The 24,077-nt window shown below is 40.2% G+C and overlaps 1 protein-coding gene across 1 annotated transcript in view; it reads right to left on the reverse strand.

Annotated features, from left to right (window-relative positions):
* The window catches only part of NELL2 (neural EGFL like 2), a 164,676-nt gene that overhangs the window by 134,136 nt on the left and 6,463 nt on the right, over positions 1-24,077 (reverse strand). The window contains exon 3 of the mRNA XM_086609966.1: positions 6,547-6,697. Coding sequence (XP_086466092.1) covers positions 6,547-6,697 — 151 coding nt within the window. The remainder of the gene's footprint in view (positions 1-6,546; positions 6,698-24,077) is intronic.

The following is a 24,077-nucleotide window of genomic DNA, read 5'->3' on the forward strand; positions in this document are numbered from 1 at the left end:
AACTCCAAGCTCATGTGAGCGTTTTGTAATAAGTTCTCGACCAAATCACCCTGGATTAGTTGGCACTGCGATGACTTATATCAGCAGACAGGCTGACCTGACTTGATTTAACAGAAGTTACAGGAAGGCAGTTTTCAGGTGGGTGTGTTACAAGAATTTACATACTATTACATACATACTTTTTTTCTTTTTTTTTTTGGTCATGAAGGGTAAACTAAACTGAAGCAAACAAATTCAGGCAATAGTGACAAGGCATCAATCAACTTAACAACATCCCTTTTAAACATTTAAAGAAACAGGTCATTCTCAACATTATAAAGACATTAAACTGAGTATAACACAAAATCACTGCTTTACAAATATTTCCCTTCAACCCCACACTCGGAGATAGACTTTAATCTCCCAAATCAACAGGAACAAGGAACCTTTCTCTTTTGGGGCAAGAGGCAAGAGCCCAGCTGAACGTTTAGCGGCTACACAGAGAATCCTTTGTCCCATAGAATCTTCTCACACACTAGAAAAGCAGTGAATGAATGAAAGAAAATATCTTTTTTCTGACATCTTTGTAGAAACATGCAAACTGCATCAAAAGAAAAGGAGGCAGACACCAGAGGAGTTTTAAATAGCTAGGGGAAGTCAATTCAAAAGCAATTGATTGTTATGAGTAAATTTAAGAGGGTTCATAATTACTGTGAGAATAGTAAGAAACAGTAACTAAGATCCACTACAAAAAAGAAAAAAACACACCACAACAGAACATTACAACCCTCCACTCTTCCAGCAAAGAGCATTAATATGTCAGCTCAGAGTGGTTTAAAAAACAGAAATAAGCTACTAGTACTTTAGGAACAGGGAACAGCCACATACAGCTTTAATATTTGAAAATGAATACAATGTTTTTCCTACTTAATGCGTGTTCTGCAAGCTACTGATGGGGAGGAGAAAAGCACCCCTCAAATAAAACCAACATAACTCTAGAGTTTTGGCTTAAGTGGCAAGTATTGACAATTTTTCTCAGCATAATGTCTTTGCAGAAGATTTTGTGATGTCGGAGAGGAGACTTCGTACTGCAATCCAGAAATACAGACACTCATACATCAAAAGCAGAGAACATACATTTCCACCTCTATTTTAATACAATGGTCAAATGACAGAATGAAATTCATGCATCAGGAGTTCACCTCTGGCAACTTATGTGCTTGTACGGCTAAATCTGAGAGAGAGGGAAATTTTCGCAGATAATTTCCTCCTAGTCACTGAAAGAGGTCTGAAACGGCTGTACAGTACAGCCCATTTGACAGCAGACAATCATAAAACACCAACAGCTGTGAAAGCAAATGCTAAGTAAAGCAGAAATCGAATAAATTATCAGAGATACACTATTAAGTGTAGGGAATGCCTGTCCACAGTATTCAATTGATTTTACCGCTCTGTTCCAGCAGATAAAAAGCATTAACCAAAGGAAAGAATGGTTAAACTACAATCACAGCATCACAGAATGACTGAGGTTGGAAGGGGCTTCTGGAGACCATCTTGTCCAACTCCCTTGGCTCAAGCAGGGCCACCTGGAGCTGGTTGCCAAAACAAATCCAATGATTTCATCCTTTAAGGGCCCTAATATGCAACATCTCAAGAGATATTAATATAACGTTAGTTGCATAAAGCCATCTAACCATGAAGAGAGGAAAAAGCTTTATTATATCACTCCACTGTTGCCAATTAAATGAAAATATATGATGGAATAGACAGATCTAACATATATTACAACCCCGTCGCAGATTAAAATAATCTCTCTGCTGATTCTTCCATCAAGAAGCTGAGACAAATTCAGAAGTGAAATGAGGAGCATAATACACCTTAAACTCACGGTTGAGAGCAAGCACACAGATATCAGCATTTAACAGCGCTTCCACTCTGACTTAAGGCATCAGTTCATTTACATCATTTAAAATATTTACCTTGTTATTGTAAAGCACAATGCATTTTAGGCAGGGCGCTCTATGTGGTCAAGGTGATGCTCTCAAGCTAAGAAAACGTTTGCAACTTCTATCTTTCAGATATATGCCATGCATAAATGTGCCCAGAAACATGCCTTCAGCTGCCTGAAACTCATTTGAATCATTACTGACGTGCAATTTGGGTTCCCTGACAGCACAAGCGTTTTCTTGAAAGCATCACCTCTGAGCTGTACCCAAAGCTACCACTGCCTGAACTCCTTGGCTGCTCTATCAGTGGGAAAAAAAGCAATCTCAGTGGAAGAATATAAGCAAATTAGAGAGGGATAGTTACAAGTATTGCTTCAGATTCCTTCACTTAAAGATCAGTTTTAAAAGATTTGAATATATTAAATACTAGAGAAAAGCATAATCATTATAAAAGGGGAAGACAGCTTTCACACTCAATTAGGAAAAGAAAAATAAAAGCATTTAATAGAGTAGGAAAAGATGACTATATCTGCAGAAAATCCTTTCAGGAGCTACTTTTCGTGGTGACACCAACAGCTCAGCCTCAGCAAAGGTCCAAGCCTCAGATTTACATAGAGAACTTCTGCATCTATCTGATAGCCCAGGGACAGCATTCACCATATGATGTTAGAGGAAAAACTCTGGGAGAGCAGCCCTGTCAACTTCTTAAGACTCAAAGCCTTAAGTAGCTGCATGACCATGTCTCAGTGGAAGTACTCGTTTTTAATGTTCCTCAAAAGGGAGCCAGCAAAAAGGAACAAAAAATCCCATCTAAAAGCCAACATAAAACTAGACAACACAGATTGAACCAGTAAACTCTGAATCATGTAAACTATTCTAAGTGTACAGTTTAAAAGAAAATGATAAAATTTTAAAAGTAACTGCAATTTAGGAAATGTCCTCAAATGTTGTAAGTTAGCATATTTGCACTGAAGTCCCTAGACCCATGCAAAGGGAGGATGAGTTTTTACTCTGACTTATTTTCAAAATCACATAAAATATTTCCCAAACCTCTGAATAAATGAACACACCTTTTTCCCCTTTTTAAACAAACATTTTGATTTTCTTGTATCCTAGAAATTGTTTTACCCTAGAACCATTACCTGTTATGAAACCTCTGTAAAATAAACCACATGAAAAGTTACTTGTGTGATGACTGATTATATCCTTCAGTTACTGTCACCTCCAACCTTCCTCACCACCATTCCCTCACTGCAGAAAAGCAAGAGCTAGCACTGACTTCTGTAAATTAAGAACATAGCCAGGTGTGATTCCACCCCACAAGGCAGCAGTTCAATACTAGCACAACTTTTTTGACATCAGAGGAGCTACAGAAGGCTAAAGCTGGTGCAAAGTAGTGGAGTAAGGTTTGGCGTTGCTACTTCTCCTGCCAGCTGTGATGACTGCTGTGACAGAGAGTTCACAAGAAGTTGTTTAAGAACTGGAGGGCTGTTACAGACAAGTCCCTAGTCAGAAGCGGGCAAGGTCAGAGAAATGGAAATCCAGCAGTGAAGAAACAGTTATTTAATGTAACCCATCCAAATGCTTCCTTTTAAATTATACATTTTCTTGCCTTTATTGTTATTTATCATAAAAGAAAATGAAAACCATAAGAGATACTACAGGAGACTGAAAGATGCTGGCCTAATTCCAGTATTATCCATGCATAAGTCAGCCCTCATTTTAGCACCATTAAATTGAACAAACACTATCATGGCACACAGAAACCTTTCTGTACATCCTAGCACAGAACAGACCAGAACGTGTTTAGTAAAAGTTAAAGCTACATACAATTTAATAGCCACAGTTCTTTCTGGTGATACTTTTGTTGAGGCTGATTTTACACCTGTTGAAGATAATGAAGATTTTCCCTGACTGTAAGAGGATCGGATTAGGCCTAGCATTTTTAAAACAAATTCTTGAATTTTCTTTTTAAATAGATTATCTAATATTCTCTCAAGGAAAGCAATGAAATATTCACAAGTAGATTGTTCTTTAGCTGCTCCAACATTGACCTGACAAGTGACTCTATTTGCCTAAATAACCTAGAAGGCTTTTTTCCTTCCTCTTTGATTACCCACAGGCTGACAAGGAGACCTCAAAACCAAACATAAAGCATACATCCCTATAGAAAAATTGTAAACACGAGGCATCACTTAAGAGGACACAGTAAGATAAAGAGGTCACACTGGCTAAAATGGTTGTAGGAGTCTTTTTCAGCAAGGCACAAACTGGCTATTATCTTAATTCTTCATACCTCTAACATCATAACATTAGAAATACAGTAAGTTTCCACAGTCAGCTCTGACAGAGCCTCAAAAACACTCAGCAATGTCACTGAGTTATGCATCCATAATTAAAATACCTACACACATAATATAGACCTCCTGATTTCAGCTAGAAACCTTGACAAATGCTTTCCATCACAGTTAGACAGTTCAGATTCCCATACACAGATAAACAGAAGATGGTGAAAACCCAACAATAAAACCTGCACGTATTTAAGGTATGAGAGAAATTTCTTGAAACAGTGTAAATGTTTCAACATATTGTTAAAAATCTAATCTTCCATCCCTAAAGATATACCAATATAAAATAATAGGATTTTCAGAGTCCTGTTTGTCACCCTTTTACAATGATATTTTATATGGGCATAGGCAGATGACATGGATGAACCAGATTCAAATGAGATAAGCAGCAAAATGTTTGTACAGCCACATGACCTGGACACCAGCACAGCTCTAACCTTTCCTTTTCTTTTCTGTGGCTGGATAGAACCAATTCAATGCATTCTCGTTTGCATAAGACCAGCAGCGGGTCTACTCACTCAGCTTTACTTGCTTCAAGAATTAATTATTTTCCCAAACAACATCTCAAATTCTCCTGCAACCCTTCAATGAAAGTTCGTTGCACATTATTTTTTGTACTTTTGTCAGTCTTTATGCTCACTAAGTGGCAGTGTTTTCTCCCAGATGGCCACTCTCCAAGTTAATGTTTGTCAAGTTTTGCTCAGTTATACACTGCACGTTTTTTTTGTCTCTTATGGCATGTCTTTCTTCACTCTATTCCTGAGGTAAGGAAAGATTTTCTAGTAAACGCTGCCTCCTTTCAGAAAAGCTATGATTATTCTCTTTTCCAGCGACTGAGAGTTTCACATTGGTGACCCCTTTGCCCACCTCTGCAGCTATTTTGGCACATGAAGGTTTCCTCTCTAATTCTGAAATTTCAAATATAGTTGCGTTAGCCCTACCAGCAGCCCAACCAATCCACGTTCTTCCTACAAACGTAGAAAGAAGCTTTGTCAGGGCACAGCTGGCCCTGCAGACCTACTCTCTCATTCAAGACTGAATAAGCTTTTCCATCTGGGATGATTTGCACATATGGTGGTACAGTCTGAGTTCAAAACTCAGTAACGACAGCTGCCCAGTCCTGCCCCTTGCACATTGCTCACTCCTGCAGATGAGAAGTAGGTAGCGGTTAACAGAGAAGCCTCTTGGCTCTTCTATGACATAACATCAGCAAACATCATCCAGGAGGCATTTAAACACCCCCTTGCAATGTTTTAAGATGTTTTAATAAATGATCCTTGGGAATGTTTTCCTACTTTTTCTTCTTCTTCTTGGGGTGGGTTTGGGTGAGGGTTTTTTTTGTAAATAGGAAAATTGCAGAAGATAGGGCCTCTGGGAAACAGAATAAAAGCTGAAACGGATCATCTTCTAGCACAAAATAATTGACATCATGCCTGCTAATGAAACTTATACACTTACGAAAAACAAACAGGTATTTTGCTTGGCCTGAACATCTCTCTTTACCTTCTCTTTTTTTTTTTTCTTTCTATTTCATAGTGAGACTATCAAGAAAGAATTATAGCATTGCACACAGGAAAACAGAAAGGACTATGAACCTAAAGCAGCAATCATCTGTTGCTTGTGCTAATGACTGCTTAGAAAGCGCACGTTTTAAAACTCTTTTTTATTCTGCCACAGAATCATAGGGTGGTTATCTTTAATAGCCATTACTCAGACAGATATATAAAGAATATCTTATTTCTCTAGCAGTAGTTATCCTATCAAAGGAATAATCCTTAAATGCTCCGTGTCACTCATTTTAGTTTTTTAAGGCTGATGACATTTTGAGTAAAGTGCTCTGCCATTCATGGGAGGTGTAAGCCCATAACTGGAAGATTTTTTTTTTTGCTTTTTTTAAACTGCTTGCAGTGTTAAAAACCAACTGGTGAAGAGGTGGACATACAGGGCCAGGCTTTGTGAATCAGTAGAGCTATATTGATGTGACAGTTTTACATCAGTTGAGCATCTGGTCCTTATGGTTATGAATGACAAGAGAGAACTGGCTTTTCATGCCCTTCGTGGCAAGAGACATTTAAAGAGTAACAGCTGTTCCACTTTCCCTTGGCTGATTTGGACTTGTGATTTTTTTATGAATCTGCTCAGTATGCCTACCCAAACACTATAAATATTTGCAAATGTCCCGCTACACAACAATTTTGCCCTAATTTTGTTCAATTTTTGACTGCATAAATACATATACTTTCATTAACTAGCATACAGGTAGCAGTACTTACCTGTGATCTAAATGATGAATAGAGAGAATAACCCCTGAATTCAAATGGGCTTGTTTTAAGGTCACCAGGATTGTAAATTCATATTTATTTCTTAACTTCTGAAAAAATATTTCAGCTGTTTCTGGAGATGCCTTGACACTTCTTGAAGTATCTAAAAAAAAAACATAACAGAAAAAGCACTGAGTATAGCATCTTATTTTACTTTACATTCTCAACTCAAAGAATTTATAAAATAACAAGCTACTTCTGAGTACAACAATGGAACAGACAGGCAAAAGCAGAGACCAAAGTATTGTCACCAAGCTGTGTGGTGTTGTGGACACGCTGGAGGGAAGGGATGCCATCCAGAGGGACCTTGACAGGCTGGAGAGATGGGCCTGTGAACCTAATGAAGTTCAACAAGGCCAAGTGCAAGGTCCTGCACATGGGTTGGGGCAATCCCAAGCACAAGTACAGGCTGAGCAGAGAATGGATTGAGAGCAGCCCTGAGGAGAAAGACATGTGGTGTTGGTTGATGAGATCATAGAATCGTTAGGGTTGGAAGGAACCTCAAAGATCATCTAGTTTCAACCCCCCTGCCATGGGCAGGGACACCCTCCGCTACACCAGGGTGCCCAAAGCCTCATCCAACCTGGCCTTGAACACTTCCAGGGATGGGGCATATACAACTTCTCCGGGCAACCTGTTCCAGTGCCTCACCACCCTCAGAGTGAAAAATTTCTTCCTTATATCTAATCTAAATCTGCCCTCTTCCAGTTTAAATCCATTGCCCCTTGTCCTATCGCTACACGCCCTTGTAAAAAGTCCCTCTCCATCTTTCCTGTAGGCCCCCTTTAAGTACTGGAAGGCAATGTGTGCTTGAAGTCCAGAAAGCCAGTTGTATCCTGGGCTGCATCTAAAGAAGTGTGGCCAGCAGGTCAAGGGATTCTGCCCTTCCGCTATGCTCCCATGACATCCCATCTGGAGTACTGTGTTCAGCTCTGGGAACCACAACACAAGAAGGACATGGATCTGTTGGAGCAAATCCAGAGGAGGGCCACGAAGACAATCCAAGGTCCTGAGGTTGTTCAGCCTGGAAAATAAAAGGCTCCGGAGAGACCTTCTCGTAGCCTGCCAGTACATAAAGAGGGCCTACAAGAAAGCTGGAGAGAGACTTTTTGCAAGGTCATATAGGACAAGGGGTAACAGCTTTAAACCGAAAAGAGGGGAGATTTAGATTAGATATAAGGAAGAAATTCTTGACTCTGAGGGTGGTGAGGCACTGGAACAGGTTGCCCAGGGAACTTGTGGATGTCCCATCCCTGGAAGTGTTCAAGGCCAGGTTGGATGAGGCTTTGAGCCACCTGGTGTAGTGGAAGGTGTCCCTGCCCGTGGCAGGGGCTTGAAACTAGATGATCTCTAAGGTCCCTTCCAATCCATTAAACATCAGCTTTATACATGCAATGGGAGCCTTTTCAATGAAAAAGAACACATTTGCTGGGACACTTATTCTATTATTTCCTGGGACACTATTCAGGGCGGGGCTTGTTTTGTTTTTAACACAGAGTCATAGCTCTTTTACTCTCTCCATGGATGGCCAGATGATACCTTTCATATGTCGTCCAAAATATGAACTTAGTAGCAGTGAAGCACAGAGTGACAACACTTGATAGAAGCCTAAGCCATGAAGTGCGACCTGAACAACTTTTTAATGATTTCTACAAAAATGTTATGGTTAATAGCTATGCACAATTAATTAAAAAAAAAAAAAAAAACACACCACACAGAGCAGCATCTCTTTAGGGACAACTTACTCAGCTTCAAGTAACAGTTATAAATTAACTTAGAACCTACCATCTTTCAAAAGATATTGTCTCTAATTAATCACTATATACACCAGTTGTGCAGTATGTTGCTGCTGCTTCTTGCACAGGATGTCATGAACATTAGTTACAGTAATTGCACACACACAATAAAGATTTTGCTTTTAAAAACCCACACACAACCAAGACCAAAGCAATGTTTCTGCTGAGTTTGCATAGAACATTCATAGAAAATAAAGGCCCAACCTTAAGCCCTCTCTAGAGATAATTCACAAAATAAGATGTCAAACACTAGAAAAACAATTCCCAAGGTTTCAATATTATGTTATACTAGAAAAAAATATATCTATTTTTAATGCACAAAATTAATTCATTAGCTTGTGTAATCAACTGTTTAAGAACTAAATCAATTCACAAACTTCTTGTCATTGCAATTTGCCTATCCTGCTCTAACTCAGAGACACTAACTCAGGGACAGCAACAGCAGCAGAGAGCTAACTGCAAAAGAAATGGTGATTTTCTTTTGGCAGCACTGGAGCTGAGCTCTCAAGTAAGCTGCTGTTCAGAAAAACAGGTTTATTCTTCAAGGTGTACCTATAAAGATGCCACTCTACTAACAGTAAACATTTTTTTTGTGGTTTATGGACCAGGAATATCTTTTAGTAAGAAATACAACAACCTGTACAACCCTTACCAAGCTCCTGCACAGTGTCACACCAGACTAACTCATTTTTTTATACAGGTGAATCCAAAAGAAAAAAAACATATTCTTTAAAGCTTTTTTTGTGAAACTTACATCTTTTCTATTGTGGATTGCATAACTCTCTCACTGCAGCAGACATCCATGGTATTTTAATGAAATTGTTAATAAATCATAAGGCAACTCAAATACAATTACATCAAAGCGTTCATTTTTAGCCAAGGGACACTAACAGAGTGGAATGACATAGGTTTGCATGCTGGAAGACAGTTTAACTGCATTAACAATTTCTAGCAATATAAACAATCTGCTCCCAAGAGACAGAGCAGAGGAAGGACACACAAGGAACATATTCTCTAGTCACGATCACAGGATCCTCATGCACTGCAGTTCTCAGCAGCAGCTTTCCTACCAAGATACAGAAGAAAACAGGAAAATACTGATGTGGAACCCACTTAAAAGCATATAGAGTCCGATTTCATAGAATGGGTTGGGTTGGAAGGGACTTAAAGATTACCTAGTTCCAACCCCTCTGACACAGGCAGGGACACCTTCCACTACATCAGATTGCTCAAAGCCTCATCCAACCTGGCCTTGAACACTTCTAGGGATGGGGAATCCGCAACTTCTCTGGGAAACCTGTTACAGTGTTTTACCACCCTCATTGTAAAAAATTTCTTCTTTATATCTAATCTAAATCTATCCTCTTTCAGATTACAAGATGCAAAGCACGTCCTCCAACCCTATTTGCCATGGGGAGCGCTGGGTTTCCCCACTTAGAAAGCCCAGCTAGCACCCTTTTCTACTGCAGGTTCATTATCATTAGAGCATTTACAGCCTCCTTTTAGGCCCACAAACACATTACATATTTACACTGAAATCTCATTTTGATTAAAGACTGAAGATCTGATGAGGCACCATCAAACCGTATTTGAGTGCTTGTGTGGTAGTCAAAAGAGTGCCTGCCCTGAGGGGCAGAGCTTCCCTGCCTGCAGGGCTTCCCGCCTCAGAAGCCTCAGTCAGGATGAGCAGTATGACTTTAAATAAAAGTGGGAGAATAAAACCCAGAGCAAGCTGAGACCACTGGAATGTGGAAAGCCTTCTTGCTTACATCTTAATAATTGTTACTATTTTGTAACAACACTCTTAACCCTCCAACAACTTTATATGTTTCTTTTAAACTTTCTTGGTAGAGCTATTTTTCTTTGACTTGAGTAGACATTGAGATTATAGAAACCAAGCCTATAGAGTATACACCATGAACATCCTATGCTTTTTCAGTCACATGAATTCAGGCTGATTCACCCTCACCTGAAACATTGCAGGAGTTGCCAAGAGGAAAGGGAAAGACAGAGAAAAAGGGCTATGAAGATGATTTCCACATCATCATCTCTCAGCTCCCTGCCATTTATACAGGGCTGATAAAGCACACATCCATGTGAATGTGATAGTGAAGAAGTTGCACAGGTCCTTCATCCAACAGCTTCTGTGTCTGGTCACTTCAATCTCACTCTGATTTAGAGAGTGAGCACACATGAATCTATAGAGGCATTAAGGTACAGAATAGGTACTATCAGTTTCCATGGATGTATATTGGAGCTGAACTCACAGTATTTATGGTTTAATATGACAGCAGGAAAAGACAGGAAGAGGGTTGGAGGGAAAAAAATGTCAAGCAAAACAAAAAAGAAAGTTGCATCAGAATTGTGGGAAATACCAGAATTGCAGAAAATTCCCTAGCTGTTGTTGTTTTGCTCCCATTGTCTCTAACCAATTTCTCTCAGGTTTCCCTCAAGACAATGAAATGGTATTAAGAAGGAGGATGAGAAATGCAGAATCACTGCCTTTTTCCAAGAATCCAGATTTTCCCTGCACAGCTCCGAATCCTGGAAGATGCTAGTGTGCTTCTCTGTTCCAGTTACCCTCTGGTTTATCCCTCTACATCGTTTCTATCACACCCTACCAGTGAAAATCATAAACACTCCATCCTGGACATTGAAAATAGTCCACAGAGAATGCTTGCTTAACAAAATAAAATCCACAACTTTTCAATTAGGAAGAAATATTAATTTCTACCAAACTTCTATGATATTCTCATTAGCAACTGATGAAAGAACATACATGCATAACACCCCCACCATTACACAAGGCTGGTTCCAATTGCACATAAATCATTCTCTCCCCCTCCTACATGCACTTTTATTCTAACTGGAGCTATTGGGATGTAAACACTGTGCGAGAGATGGCCTGTGCTTTAGCAAAGAAACAAACCCTCACGGTCGCGTGGATGTCTCCAGAGCCCCTCCAGTCCCCATCGCTGAGCTGAGAGAGGTAGGGAAAGCACAGAGCTGCCTCTACACCCACAAGAAGGGAATCTTTGAGGTCTACTCATGTCGCCCCTGTGAATCATCACCTGATCACTAGGCTGGATGAGAGTTTTCCATCCTTTTATCTATAAAACCTTCTAGTCATTCATCATGGCTGTAGACTATCTTCTCCTATACAGACGAAAGTATGAAGACCTGATTAGATCATGCTGGAAGCCTATATATTAAGGTTATTGCCACATTAAGTGCTAGAGTATTAAATTACCAAAACACGTGGCCATTCGGTTTTGGTATTGCAAGTAGGTCAGTTCATACTTGCTGTACCAAAGAGCTATACAGCTTTTTGAATTATTACTACTCTGATGAAGCACAACAGCCTTTGCTCAGGGCAGGCACCAGGTGGATTTCTTAAAGAAAGACCACTGAAAGGTCCTTGATCCATGAGATCCATTCATTTTACACTAACACAACAGTGCAAATCCCTCATGCCGATTGCCTTTGAACACTAGCGGTAGGTGCTTGATAAATCACCAGCTGTGCTCAATAAATACTGATTCAGGCATGTTCTTGACATTTGGCTTCTAGTAATCATTTTAAGACCCGATGAAAATACTTTATTGGAACTGGACTTCTTCCATAATCGCTTGGAAAATCAAACTGGTATATCTTGGATAATAATTTGTGGTTTCTCAACAGTTACATAAAAGCCTCATACTGTGAACATTTCTAATACACAAAACCAAAGGCATAAATCTTTTGATACTAGAGTGCAAAAATAAGGAGAGAACTATTAGTTCGAATGAGAAATTTGTCTCTAGCCACGATACCTACGTATCTGGTTTAGTTTCCTAGAATATTGCATGTGTTTTCTTTGACCACACCGTAACAACTCACAAACCCATAGTGTCAACACTCTATTTTTAATTTATAGAAGAACAAAGTTCAAAGTGACAATGAAAGAAACAAAACTTCAAACTCAAAGCATGTCACACTCCTTGTTCAAGTCAAAGGTTAGAGCATGGAAATGTATAATAACGCTCATGTGGTAACACATGCAGATGGTGTGAGACATGCAAGTTAGCAAAACTACTGAAAACAATACAACAGACTGGGGGAAGGAGGCTGGAGAAAGGAGAATTAACTCATACCATGGTTGGCAATGATAACAATTTACAGGGACACAGACAATCAGTAAGATGGTGGTCAACCTTCACATGCGACATCTAGTTATGAGGTAATCAGCTGGCCACAGGCACAGAAAACCAAGTCTTCTAAGATCTAACATTGCAAAGCAATCTGAAAACCCAGTGAAGAAAACCACTGATGATTGGACCTGCAGCCCTTCAAACTTGGTGGCTGTCTCTATCCTGCCCTTGCAACAGCCATCACAAATGGGATACACCTTCCCTCTCAGAGACAATCTGCAGTCAGAGCTTTGCAGCAAACACCAAAGCCATGCAAGTGTCTCTTGAAGGTGTCAAGCATAAACACTGTCATTTCAGTCGCTCATGAGATGATAATTACTACACTATGATCAAGACAGTGAGTTTAACTTTCAACAGCACTTAGTCAACAGGTCCAAAGGTACTTCCAGCAGTCTAAACTGGTGCTGCAAAAAGAGACGGTTCTACCCTTTGTTCTGCTATCAGCCTTTAATTCCTTCTCCTCATCCCCATGGTGACAATCGCATCCATGCAAACATACGAGCGACTGTATCAGGCAACTGATCCAGCTATTACTAGTCAAGCTTTCCCTCCGCAAAATAAAAAAAGAGGTGTTGGAAGCAGCCATGAACAAGTCACTGGAGGTAAGCGGGAAAGCTTCCGTACACAGCACCAGCAGCGTATTAAATTGCACAGTGAAAACACTACACGCAAATACGGTTTAGGACAAGCCATTCATTACAGATGTTTTCCAGCCCACAATAAAAACAAACAGTAATTAAACAGAATGGATAACTTCTCTTAGCAAAGGGTGTGCTCTTGAGTTTCTGAAGTGCATCTAAAGCTAAACATACAGTGTGAACTGAATTATAAAACAAACTCCTGCAGAAGAGTCTTTGAAGGAGGGATTCTAATTAATTGAGCTCCGGTTTGTTTCATGTGCACATAATCAGCTTTTTAACAGCAGCATCTATAAATCAATTCTGCATCAGACTGTAGGTTTGCTGAACTACTCAAATTAAATTCTAGTGGTTTGTGAGAAAAAGGAGAAGGGCTGCAGGCTAAAAAGAGCCAGAAAAATATAATAACACTAGCTCAATTTTGTCTCATTTTCCTACACCAGTCAGGATCCATGTCACAAGCATATATTCACATCATATCACTTCTCCATATTAAAATTTTTGGCTAATCTTTTCTTAACCGGGGATTTCACACAGTCTACAAAGGGCAACAATATCTGAGACTGTTTACTTTATATTGTCCTTTTATTTAAGTAACCAATATGGGCTAAGCAGCTGCCAGCCAATGGGGCAGCATGCAAAGCCAATCTAAAAGCAGAACCTTTACAAGGTTGAAAGGGTACAGCAAGTTTTTAAGCGGAGCATGGTGCATTCAAATTCAGCAGTTGCACTGCTGTAATGAAAAGTGAAGACAGAAAGGATCAAAACCCTGCTAGACACGTTCTGCTTTAGATACTTCAGTGGGAAAGTTGATTGGTTTGCCTTTTTTTTAAAAAAAAAATATATACCTGACTCTTTATTTGAACTGATACATAAGATACTGGTTGATAAAACATTTGAAGCTATCTTTTCCTATACATTTGTTTGTTCCTTTCTCATACATTCCCAATTGTTTCAGAGAGAATAACAAAAGAAGAGCAGTTAGTTTTCCAAACCCACATGAACCTGACTTGGTTTCTCCAAGGCGGGTGGAGCTCTGTGGGAGTCTGGGGGAAGGTGTTATAGTTCCACCTCAAGTTTAAAAGACTACAAGACAGGGGGTGAACACTGACCCTGTAAGACTCCCACTGGAGCCATTCCCAAAGGGTGTGCATGACCTGCAGGGCCCAGGAGCACTGCCCAGTCCCCAAGTCTGGGTGAACACTGAGACTACAATCTAATCATACAACAGGATCCAACCAGGTACCTCTAGACCTTTATGCACCTAAGTGTTCCTTATAAACTGGGTACAACCTGATCTTACCAGAACAAAGACTCACAAATGCCAGAAGCAAGGACTGTAGTAAATCTCCTGAGGTGAATGATCAGGACTCTGGGACACTCCACAAAATGTTTAGGGGGGATACCCACAAAACATTTAGGGGGGATACCCCACAAACTGCCCTTGTAATTTAGACACCACCACAGTGACCACAAATTCTGTCTTCTTACTTCCATTAAAGAAATGTCTCAGCAAGGACACATGCAGAAAGAACTGCAATGGTTGGGAAGGAGAAAAGGAGGAGGGCAAAATGCACTTCAGCTGGAACTAAACAATCGAAACAAAAACTGACTTGAAGCCAAATCATTAAATCAAATAAAAACAAGGGGGAAAATGTCACAGTTTGTTCTTGCAGCATTTGGGGAGGTTCCAATTGCCTTTGCTTTGCAGCTTTCTCTATTCTGAATGTCAGCTACAGCTTTGGTGTGTCATCCAGCAAGGGCTTTCCTCCAGCTCAAACCATATGCAAAGTCCCAAGAGTCACAACAGACTGACACAGGAGACTAAAAGAAGGACCTGTCTTTGAACACATACATTTTTCCCCCGATTATATTGACTGTTCGTATTTACATCCTCAAAAAATGTTAATCATATCACTTCTGGCCAAAACTCTGGCTACATACTTGTGTGTTTAAAGTCACTTTGGCGCAGCTGACAACACAAATCCTCTTGTGAGACAAGAGGTGGGAAAAGGTACTGAGAGCCTGGACGCATATGCTTGAATAAAGCTGCAATGTTTCTGATCTGAAATAACCAAACCATTATTAAGGACCTAACTTGCTTGTGTAATCGGGAGTAGTTTTTGCATTTGCATAAGTAATCATGATTTCATTCAAAGTGCTTCATTTGTAATGTTTTCTTCTCCTTGGTCAAAGTCCCCAGGGAATTTTTGCTTGGTTTGTTAAACTCGTTTGCTTTTTTAACATTTTTTTTCTTTAAGTGAAAGGAACATTAAGAATTGTCAACTATGCAAATGAAATTAAAATAGAACATTTTTAACAGGGGGAAAACCTTCTACCCAATATGATAGAATAAGATAATTGAGCAGTAGCAAGCCCTCAACCATTTCTGCCAGCTCCTGGCACTGACTTGGATTACTCTATAGGAAAGAGTTTGTAAATCCAAGACTGTCTAGGGCAAGCTACAGCTGCAATACATTATGCATTCACTGTAAATTGACAATAATACCATCAAAATCTGTCTAGAAGCATTCTGCTAAAGAGATGATACAATGCTAGTTTGAGAGTGATTATACCAGTGGCTGGGTTAAGCTCTCTGAGCTTATGTACTGGCTGCTTCTAGAAACCGAGGAAAGTCACATCAAGCTGAATCTTTCTGTAATGCTAAGCTTACTTTCCCACAGCCCAACTACTGACTTCCCCTGCTAAAACAGCCTCCTCTGAGTCCCTGTGAGTCTACAAAACAATTGTTCAGGTGCTAGGCACTGAAACACAATCAAGCTCTCTCAAAATATGGCCAAACCCCTGAGATGATCTTGAGATTGGGGCTATGAAATCATTCTTTGTGGCACACATGTACTTAAACAGACCATGTGTGTGGAATGGGGAAGGTGGATCTTTCTTTCCAGCCCAGCCACCTACTGCCCAAGCAGAATCCAATTGCTTTGATGAAGCTATCAAATGAATGGTGCAGCTGCTCAGCATGATTCCCCACCTGGACTACAGACTAGGGAAATGTCCTTTCAATGGTGCTATGTCTCAGTGTGTCAGCAGCACAATACAAACAGCCATAGATAGCACCTTTTCTTGGTTAGCAGATCCGTACAACACAGGGAAATGGATGCAGAGAGATCAAGTGGCAGGTTTACACCACTATAAACATCTATTTGAGCTTCAGGACTAGGTATTACAGCTCTCAATCTCAGGCTTAATTTGCCAGACCACAACACTAAGACACTTAGGCATCTCTCATACTCCCTTTGGCCGTGGTCCCTTCAGTACAGAAGGAACTGACACTAGGATTACAAGTGGGAGCCATTTACCAGCTCAGCAGCCCAGCTGCACCGCAACAGGTCAGATGCACTCTTCCAAAAATACGTAGGGTCCATGACCAAGGGTTTCATGACTTTTGGACTCCACAGGCAAATAGTAAATAAGTAAAGAGGTAAACAAATAGAGTGAGGGTTCTAGTGAGTGTATCTACAATAGCAGATTTCCAACAATTTTTCAAACCTTTTGTAAATGAAAGGATAAGAAATCTTTTTTGTAGGAAAACCTGAACTTCAAATGTGTAGGGCTCCAAATTATGAATCTGTATTCTTAGTAGAGGAGCAGCTGATTTGCTTAACAAGTAATACAGATCCCACCAGGCTAGATTGTTACTAAAACAACTCCCACCAAACTGCCAAAGAAAATGTGAATGTGCACTCCTGAACATTCCTGAAAGGAATATAAGGAATGTGCACATCAACACAGGGGGAAGCACCACACAAAAGTCCTATCAGGAATTTTTAAATGCATACATGATACAGAAAACCACTGTTCCTTGCCCACAAGAAACACTACCCCTTTCACTGCAACTATGTCATCATGCAAGATACTATCACCAGGAGAGAGGGTGCTACTCAGTGGGGATTTCTTACATGACAACAAAATGACAAAGATAAAAGACAACTTCTGCTCTCATTAAGAAATTCCACTCCTAGGAAATTAAAACGTGTGTTGTAAGGTATGCCCTGCCCCAGGTATTTACCATTGTAATACCTTCTGGTGATTGTTAGGTTTCGGGTTATCAATTATATGATGTAATAGCTTTTTGGATTACTAGTTTTCCCTAATCTATATTCCGACACTATTCTCAATTCCTCTTTAAATTCTGAAGACTCTTTTACTCCCTCGTAGGTAGTATCAAGCGCTGCTACTTACAATGATGTTGTTTAGGTTTTTCATGGCCAATACCACTATAAAACCTATTATGTTTGAACAAGGACACAGAGGTAAAGTGGGATTTCTGTCTGCTTTTTCAATTCGAGACAGGTTCTAGCTACATTTAAAAGGTTGCAGCTACTGTAGCTTTATAAATATACATGTGTTTTTATTTTTTTATATATATATATATATGCACACACTCACATCCCTTTAGGCACAAAGCAGTTTTCTAGAAGCTGCTTTGAGAACACCTTGAAACCTGTGGAGAAAATCAAGCCTGTCTTGTTTTCTTTGCTGCTGCCATCTGTGGCATATGCACCTCGTTATGCTTGGCTGCATATCGTCATATGAGCGCTTTGTGTCAAACTGACCTAACAACAAGCAAAAAATATCACACCAAGAAATGCTGCTAATGCTGGGACACAGACTGAAGAGCACAAGAAAAATAATGCATCGCCTTCCAGTCCTACTGGTACCATAATAAGGGCATGACACACATCAGAACTGCTAAAAGACTGAATTTATTTCCAGTCCCTAGTTGTATAGCACAGTCAGGATTTAAAAAGTTATGCAAGTCACACCAAGGGGGAGGACAAGAGGAGGAAGCAGTGTTGTCAGCCTTTTCCAAATGAAAAAGCAGGCTACCAAAGGTAAGCAAAGTCTAATCAATTAAAAACAATAAAGTACAAACTTAACGGCAATAATAAAACACACAAGCTGATTATGCTAGGTGTAGATCAAACTGGACTACATGAACTACCCTTCTCCCAGGAGACGGGACACAATTCAGGCTTCTCAAATGTATTTTATTCCACTGGTGAACTGGATGATAGAATATGATGACAGACTGCAGAAGACTAGCATCCACCATGGCACCTCTGGATTAGGATCATGCTGGATTTACATACTCCTATATCCTCTAAGCAATAGACTACATCTCTCCCTCACTTGGTTCTCACTGTGCAAGTGTCACTAAGACCTACTCATGTTCTCTGCTTGGTCATTTTCTGTCAAAAACTCCTTTCGCTGTTATCTGTATGCTGCTCCTGAAGATCTACCACCTGCAGCCTCTGTTTCATAGAATCATTTTCCGGAAGGGATCTCTTGAGATCATCTAGCTCAACCCCAAGCATTTGTGGATGCCCTGAAGGGTTTAACTTTTTTCCCTGTTAAGAATCTGTTTCTCCCTCTTTGCAATGGTTTGGATCACTCATTCTAGCTTTTCTTCACCTCTGGCTTTATGGGGTGTAATTGGTTTTGTATGTACATTAGGGTTAATTGCCTTCAGCTCGCCAAAATTCTACGTGTTAAGGCTGATTTATTTTCATACAACACAATGGTGAGCATAAGAAAGCATTAATATGAGATCTGTCTTAATTTCCCAGATGACCACAATGATGAGGTCTGCCGGAAAGATCAACTTCTGACATAAGAGAATGGTCAACAATCACCAACTTAGCTCCAGAAAAAACAAACCTTCATGCTGACAGCAAAAGCAGCACAACAAGGCAGGGGGAGGAAGGCCACCACTGGAAGGAAATTACGTCTAAAGGATACTAGACACATCCAACAACACTGTTGCTAGCCACAGGTCTCTGGCAGCAGGATGAGCAAACAGCAGCAGATGGGAGAAGAAGGCAGAAGACTGAAACGTAAAGAGAATTTAAGTACCACTATAAATGAGGTGGGAGTGTCAGAGGGATGACACCTGAGGGGAGAGGAGGGACACCCTAGCCACCAGCCGTACTGGCATTCTCAGAAAAAATTTCTGCTCGCTTGATATCTGGTTTAATGCCAGGAAATGAAAAGGTTGGAAGGATTTCAAATTGCAAAGATCACAGAGAAGGGATACCAAGGAATATCATATGCACAGCTCAGCTATAAGCACAGCAGACAGACAGAAAGTATATGGAGGACTCAAGCTACAGCTACTAGAGGTCTCAAGGAAGCTGAGGAGGACCAGAGTTCAGATTCTCCTGCAAGAAAATTTCTTTTAAATCAGGTATTAATGGAGTCCATGCTTCTCCGAATGTGTCTGTTAGCCTCGGTGAATCAGCTACAGGTTTCGAACACATGCCCAATTTATAAGCTTGGATGAGTTAAAAATAGAAATGCTTCCAAATCCTTATTTCCTTGCTCTTGCAGGCTTGTTATAACTAAGTACCGTTAAAATATACTTAAATGCACCAAAGAACAGTTTTAGGAAGAATGCAGAGGCACCAGTTTGATTTTAATGAGTATCAGGTGTTTGATGCCCCTTTGTGTCTTTGAAAAATCTCTCCCTATACTAGAACAATTCCACCAATGCTCCACATTTCCAGAATAGAGACTTACAGGGTCATCGGACCCCACCCTTAGCACATTAACTGAATGTCACACAATGACTACAATATAGCTAATGTTTCCTAGATTTTTTTTATTTCACGCTATCTTCTACAATATCAAAAGTCTGGAGATTTCTACCACTTCCTTTCGGTAGCTATTCCACAATCTAAACTAGTGCACTGTGAAAGTCTCCTTTTATCTTAAATCCTCTCCATTTATATCTCATTACATTACTCTTACCTCTAGCTCTTTCAATACTAAATAATTCCTTCATTTTAAACCTCTAAGAATCTTCTAATACTAGACACTTATCATGCAACACTTTTGTCATTGCTTGGACAAGCTGAACATATTCAAGTTCTTTCAAAAGCTTTCTTAGTAAGCCAGTCCTTTTTACTGTATAATCAGGTTTGCTGTTGTTCTCTTCACTCCCTGCAATTCATTTATATTTTTCTGAAATGGAGAAACACAGAGTGAATGCAATAACCCAGACGCAATCTCAGTTTTAAAAAAATTCAAGATCCCAGATCTCTTACTACAGCAGACTGCTTATGCTTCAAACACCACCCATGTATGCAGGGATTGTTAAAAAGAGCATCACTAACCCAGGTACACAAGGTTTTCCTCAGCTCTACCCTACTGCTTGAATGGGTGTTGAGCAAAACTGGAACTGTTTCAAGTTCAAGGGACATTAGCCAATGTTACAGGAAATTTTAAGAGTGCCTTTGGAACAGCCATGGCCCAATAGGCAAACGCAAGTTTAGGGAGTTATTAAAACCCAGATTATCAGCCTCAAAACCACAAAAGTTCCTTTGGAACCCTTCTGGAGCACTATGCAGCTGTATTTAGAGACTGGTAGACTTCTAGCCATGGAGCAAGGCCGGCACATGCTGATAGGATAAACAGTATGGATGTTACCCCTGTCTAATTATACTTCAATAAGCATTATGCTGGGGAAACCATATAGAAATTGCTCTAACAGAGAGAACAACTCTACAACCAGAGGTCTTTTTCTTATTATAATCCCTCTACATTTTCAGAGAGGGAAATTGCCACTCATTCCACTAAAAGAGTTCTCAGTTATGGATCGCTAGCAGTGTTGATTGCAATGGCTCCTTTGGAAACATTATAGTCTATCGTAGCACTGTTGTTGCTGCTGCAAATATGTCAATCTGCTAAAACTCTTTTGAATACTGTCTTCAGAAGTCTCTCTTCATCTGCTCGCCCTTTTATACCATGTCCATTGCTTTATCAGCTTGCAAGAGCAGAGTTGGGTGCCATCTCCCAAGATGGCTCATCTTAAAAGTCAGTTTTCTAAGCTCTTCTTTCTCTCTGAAGTCATCAGGATCACATACTCCCCAAAAAACAGTATGCACCAAAAAGAGAAAAGCAAACAAAATGTTCTTTAACGTAAAAAACAATGAAAAAATTCTGCTAAAAAATTCTTCCATGTTAAAAATGGCTAGAGCATTTTTTTTCCACCCAAACGTGGTTTAAAGAAAAAAAATGAAAAAGGAAAACAAAAAAGAAATTTACTCCCTAAATGAGACCATAACTTAAATAACATATTTGTTACAAGTTTGGTTTAAGTTTTTAAAGTTCAGTAACAGATACGTGAAATATCTGAGTAAACTTTCATAATAGATATTTATCAAGGAAAACATGACCAGGCAAAAAAAATATTAAAAACTGAAGTACCCTTTCTTATCATATTTCTGAGATGGAAAAACTAGTATTTCTTAAACATTGAGACAAAATCAGGAATTTAGCCAAAACAGAGCGACAGAAAAAAATTAAGTGAAGAATATTTTTTCACCCCTTATTCAGCTGTACCTTAACACTGCAGGTAGGAGAATCCAGCTGCTCTGTGGATCTGTGCCTTGGCACACAACCAAATGGGACAGAACACAGGGAACTGAAGAGCCACTACATGGAAGTGCCGTTTTCTGTGACAGCTATATATAATCTCCAGCTCTTATTCACTGGTTTTAAATAACTTTTGAGCTCAGCTCTGTACCTCCCTTAAGACTCAGTGGAAGCAGTGAAGTTAACGATTCTTGGAGGTATTTTTCCAAGCTGGCACCCATATGCCCTGGAGGATACAGCCTGGGAGAGTGGAAGCATGTGGAGGAGCGTAGAAAACTTATTTCCTACAGCTTATAGGCAAATAGTAGGGGAAAAACAGACACTAAGACTGATCCAGATGAAGGGATGTGTAGGAAATGTTACCGTCCTTTCTGAAACCTCACTGGAGAATAAAGCATGCTGTAGTAGGGGAAGAAACCATTAAAAAAAACATTAACCTAGCCAATCTAAGGCACGCTTCATGACTACAGAACTATGTCACAGCAAAAGCAATTACATAAGGGTAGCAAGACCTCATTTTCCCACGTCACTACCCCTTGCTAATGTAATCCTCCCCCAGCAATATGGAAAGATCTGCTTGACAGCTACCCAGAAGAGTCACTGGCGCCCATCTCAGAGCACACGTGCTGCATTCTCTATGGCATTCAGGACAGATGATGTCCTGCTATCAACATCACATCTTTAAACTTCAGCTGAGACCACTGATCCCTGCTACAGCTGCCAGGAGAGGCTGCCTGGTGAGCAGTCATCTGCACTTGGCTGCTGCTGATGGGAATGTCCACATGGAGGAGGTCTTCTTGGCCTCTACTCCTCTGACCATCCTCTCCCTTCTCATGACACCAGCCAGGGCTCTTCCCCACATCACCATACTGACACCATCTTCATGTATTTTCCTTCCATACAAGCACCAGAGCAGCACATCATACTCATATTCAGCTTTCCAACAAACCTGGAGTACTGTGTTCATCTCTGGATCCCCCAACATAAGAAGGACATGGAGCTGCTGGAGTGGATCTAGAGGAGGGCCATAATGATCCAAGGGCTGGACCACCTCTCCTATGAGGACAGGCTGAGACAGTTGAGGTTGTTCAGTCTGGAGAAGAGAAGACTCCAGGGAGATCTTATTGCAGCTTTCCAGTACCTAAAGGGGGCCTACAGGAAAGCTGGAGAGGGACTTTTTACAAGGGCGTGTAGCGATAGAACAAGAGGCAACGGATTTAAACTGAAAGAAGGTAGATTTTGATTAGATATAAGGAAGAAGTTCATCACTCTGAGGGTGGTGAGGCACTGGAACAGGTTGTCCAGAGAAGTTGTGGATGCCCCATCCACGGAAGCGTTCAAGGCCAGGTTGGATGAGGTTTTAACCAACCTGATCTAGTGGAAGGTGTCCCTGCCCGTGGCAGGGGGGCTGGAAATAGTTAATCTTTAAGGTCCCTTCCAACCAAAACCATGCTATGATTCTACATGCCAGGTTGAGCTCTGAGATAATACTAGCTTCAACGAGGGTTTTATACTTGCAATATTTTAGATGAGGCCTGATTACAAAAGTAGGAACAAGCAAATGCAACTCTGTCTGTTACCAATCAGTATGAATTGTTTTAGGCAATACTGAATGTATAAACAGAGCATGTCTATTTGGATTAACCTGAACAACCAAACTTTCATTAAAAAAAAAAGTATTAGACACTCAGCACTGTCCCAAAAGAAAACAAATCCCCAGGAACTTCAGTCTATTGCAGATAGTAGATACAACCTGGCTGTGAAAAGCATCAGTTCAAGGCCACGCGAACACAGCCAAATACGGCATTCCTCTAAATGGAGTCAAACTCTCACTGATTAATAAATGCAAGTACGAATTCATCGCAGAGGTCAAAGTAACAGAGACAGAAGACGTCAGCTGTCCCACCAAGCCCAGGCAAAGCCATAGAAGCCGTGCTGCTCGGCACTGTCTCCCCATAGGATCTGAGCAGGTAAGGTACAGTGTCTACACCAGCAAGCAGGTACCATTTCCGTCCCCCACACTGTAGCTTTTTCCAGAAACCATGCCATCAAGAATTTAACATACTGAAAGGTAACAAAAGCCTATATCAAGACATGTGCTAAGAGATGTGAGTGTAAAAAAAGAGAAAACCAAAAACAAAACACAAAGGCTATGAGAGACTATTTAATTTCTGCTTATTTCCTTCCTCTCCCCCTCAAAAGTCCACTGTAGGAAAATAAAAAAGACAAGAAAGAAAATTTTATGTAAAATACCTTTTCCTGCCATGAACAATGACATAATTTTTAGAGCCATACTTAAAGCAACTGTATTGCTCTACACTTATGCCTTTGCGATGCTTTATGTGCCCAATATACACTCTCAGTAGCATTATTTATTTGAAACTTTCAGCATTAAGACAGTTACAATCCTCAAATGCTACAGGCCCAGTTTTATGTCATTCCTTAACATTATTTTGCAT

The sequence above is a fragment of the Tauraco erythrolophus genome, chromosome 4 (assembly GCF_009769465.1).
Source record: "Tauraco erythrolophus isolate bTauEry1 chromosome 4, bTauEry1.pri, whole genome shotgun sequence".
Classification (NCBI taxonomy): domain Eukaryota; kingdom Metazoa; phylum Chordata; class Aves; order Musophagiformes; family Musophagidae; genus Tauraco; species Tauraco erythrolophus.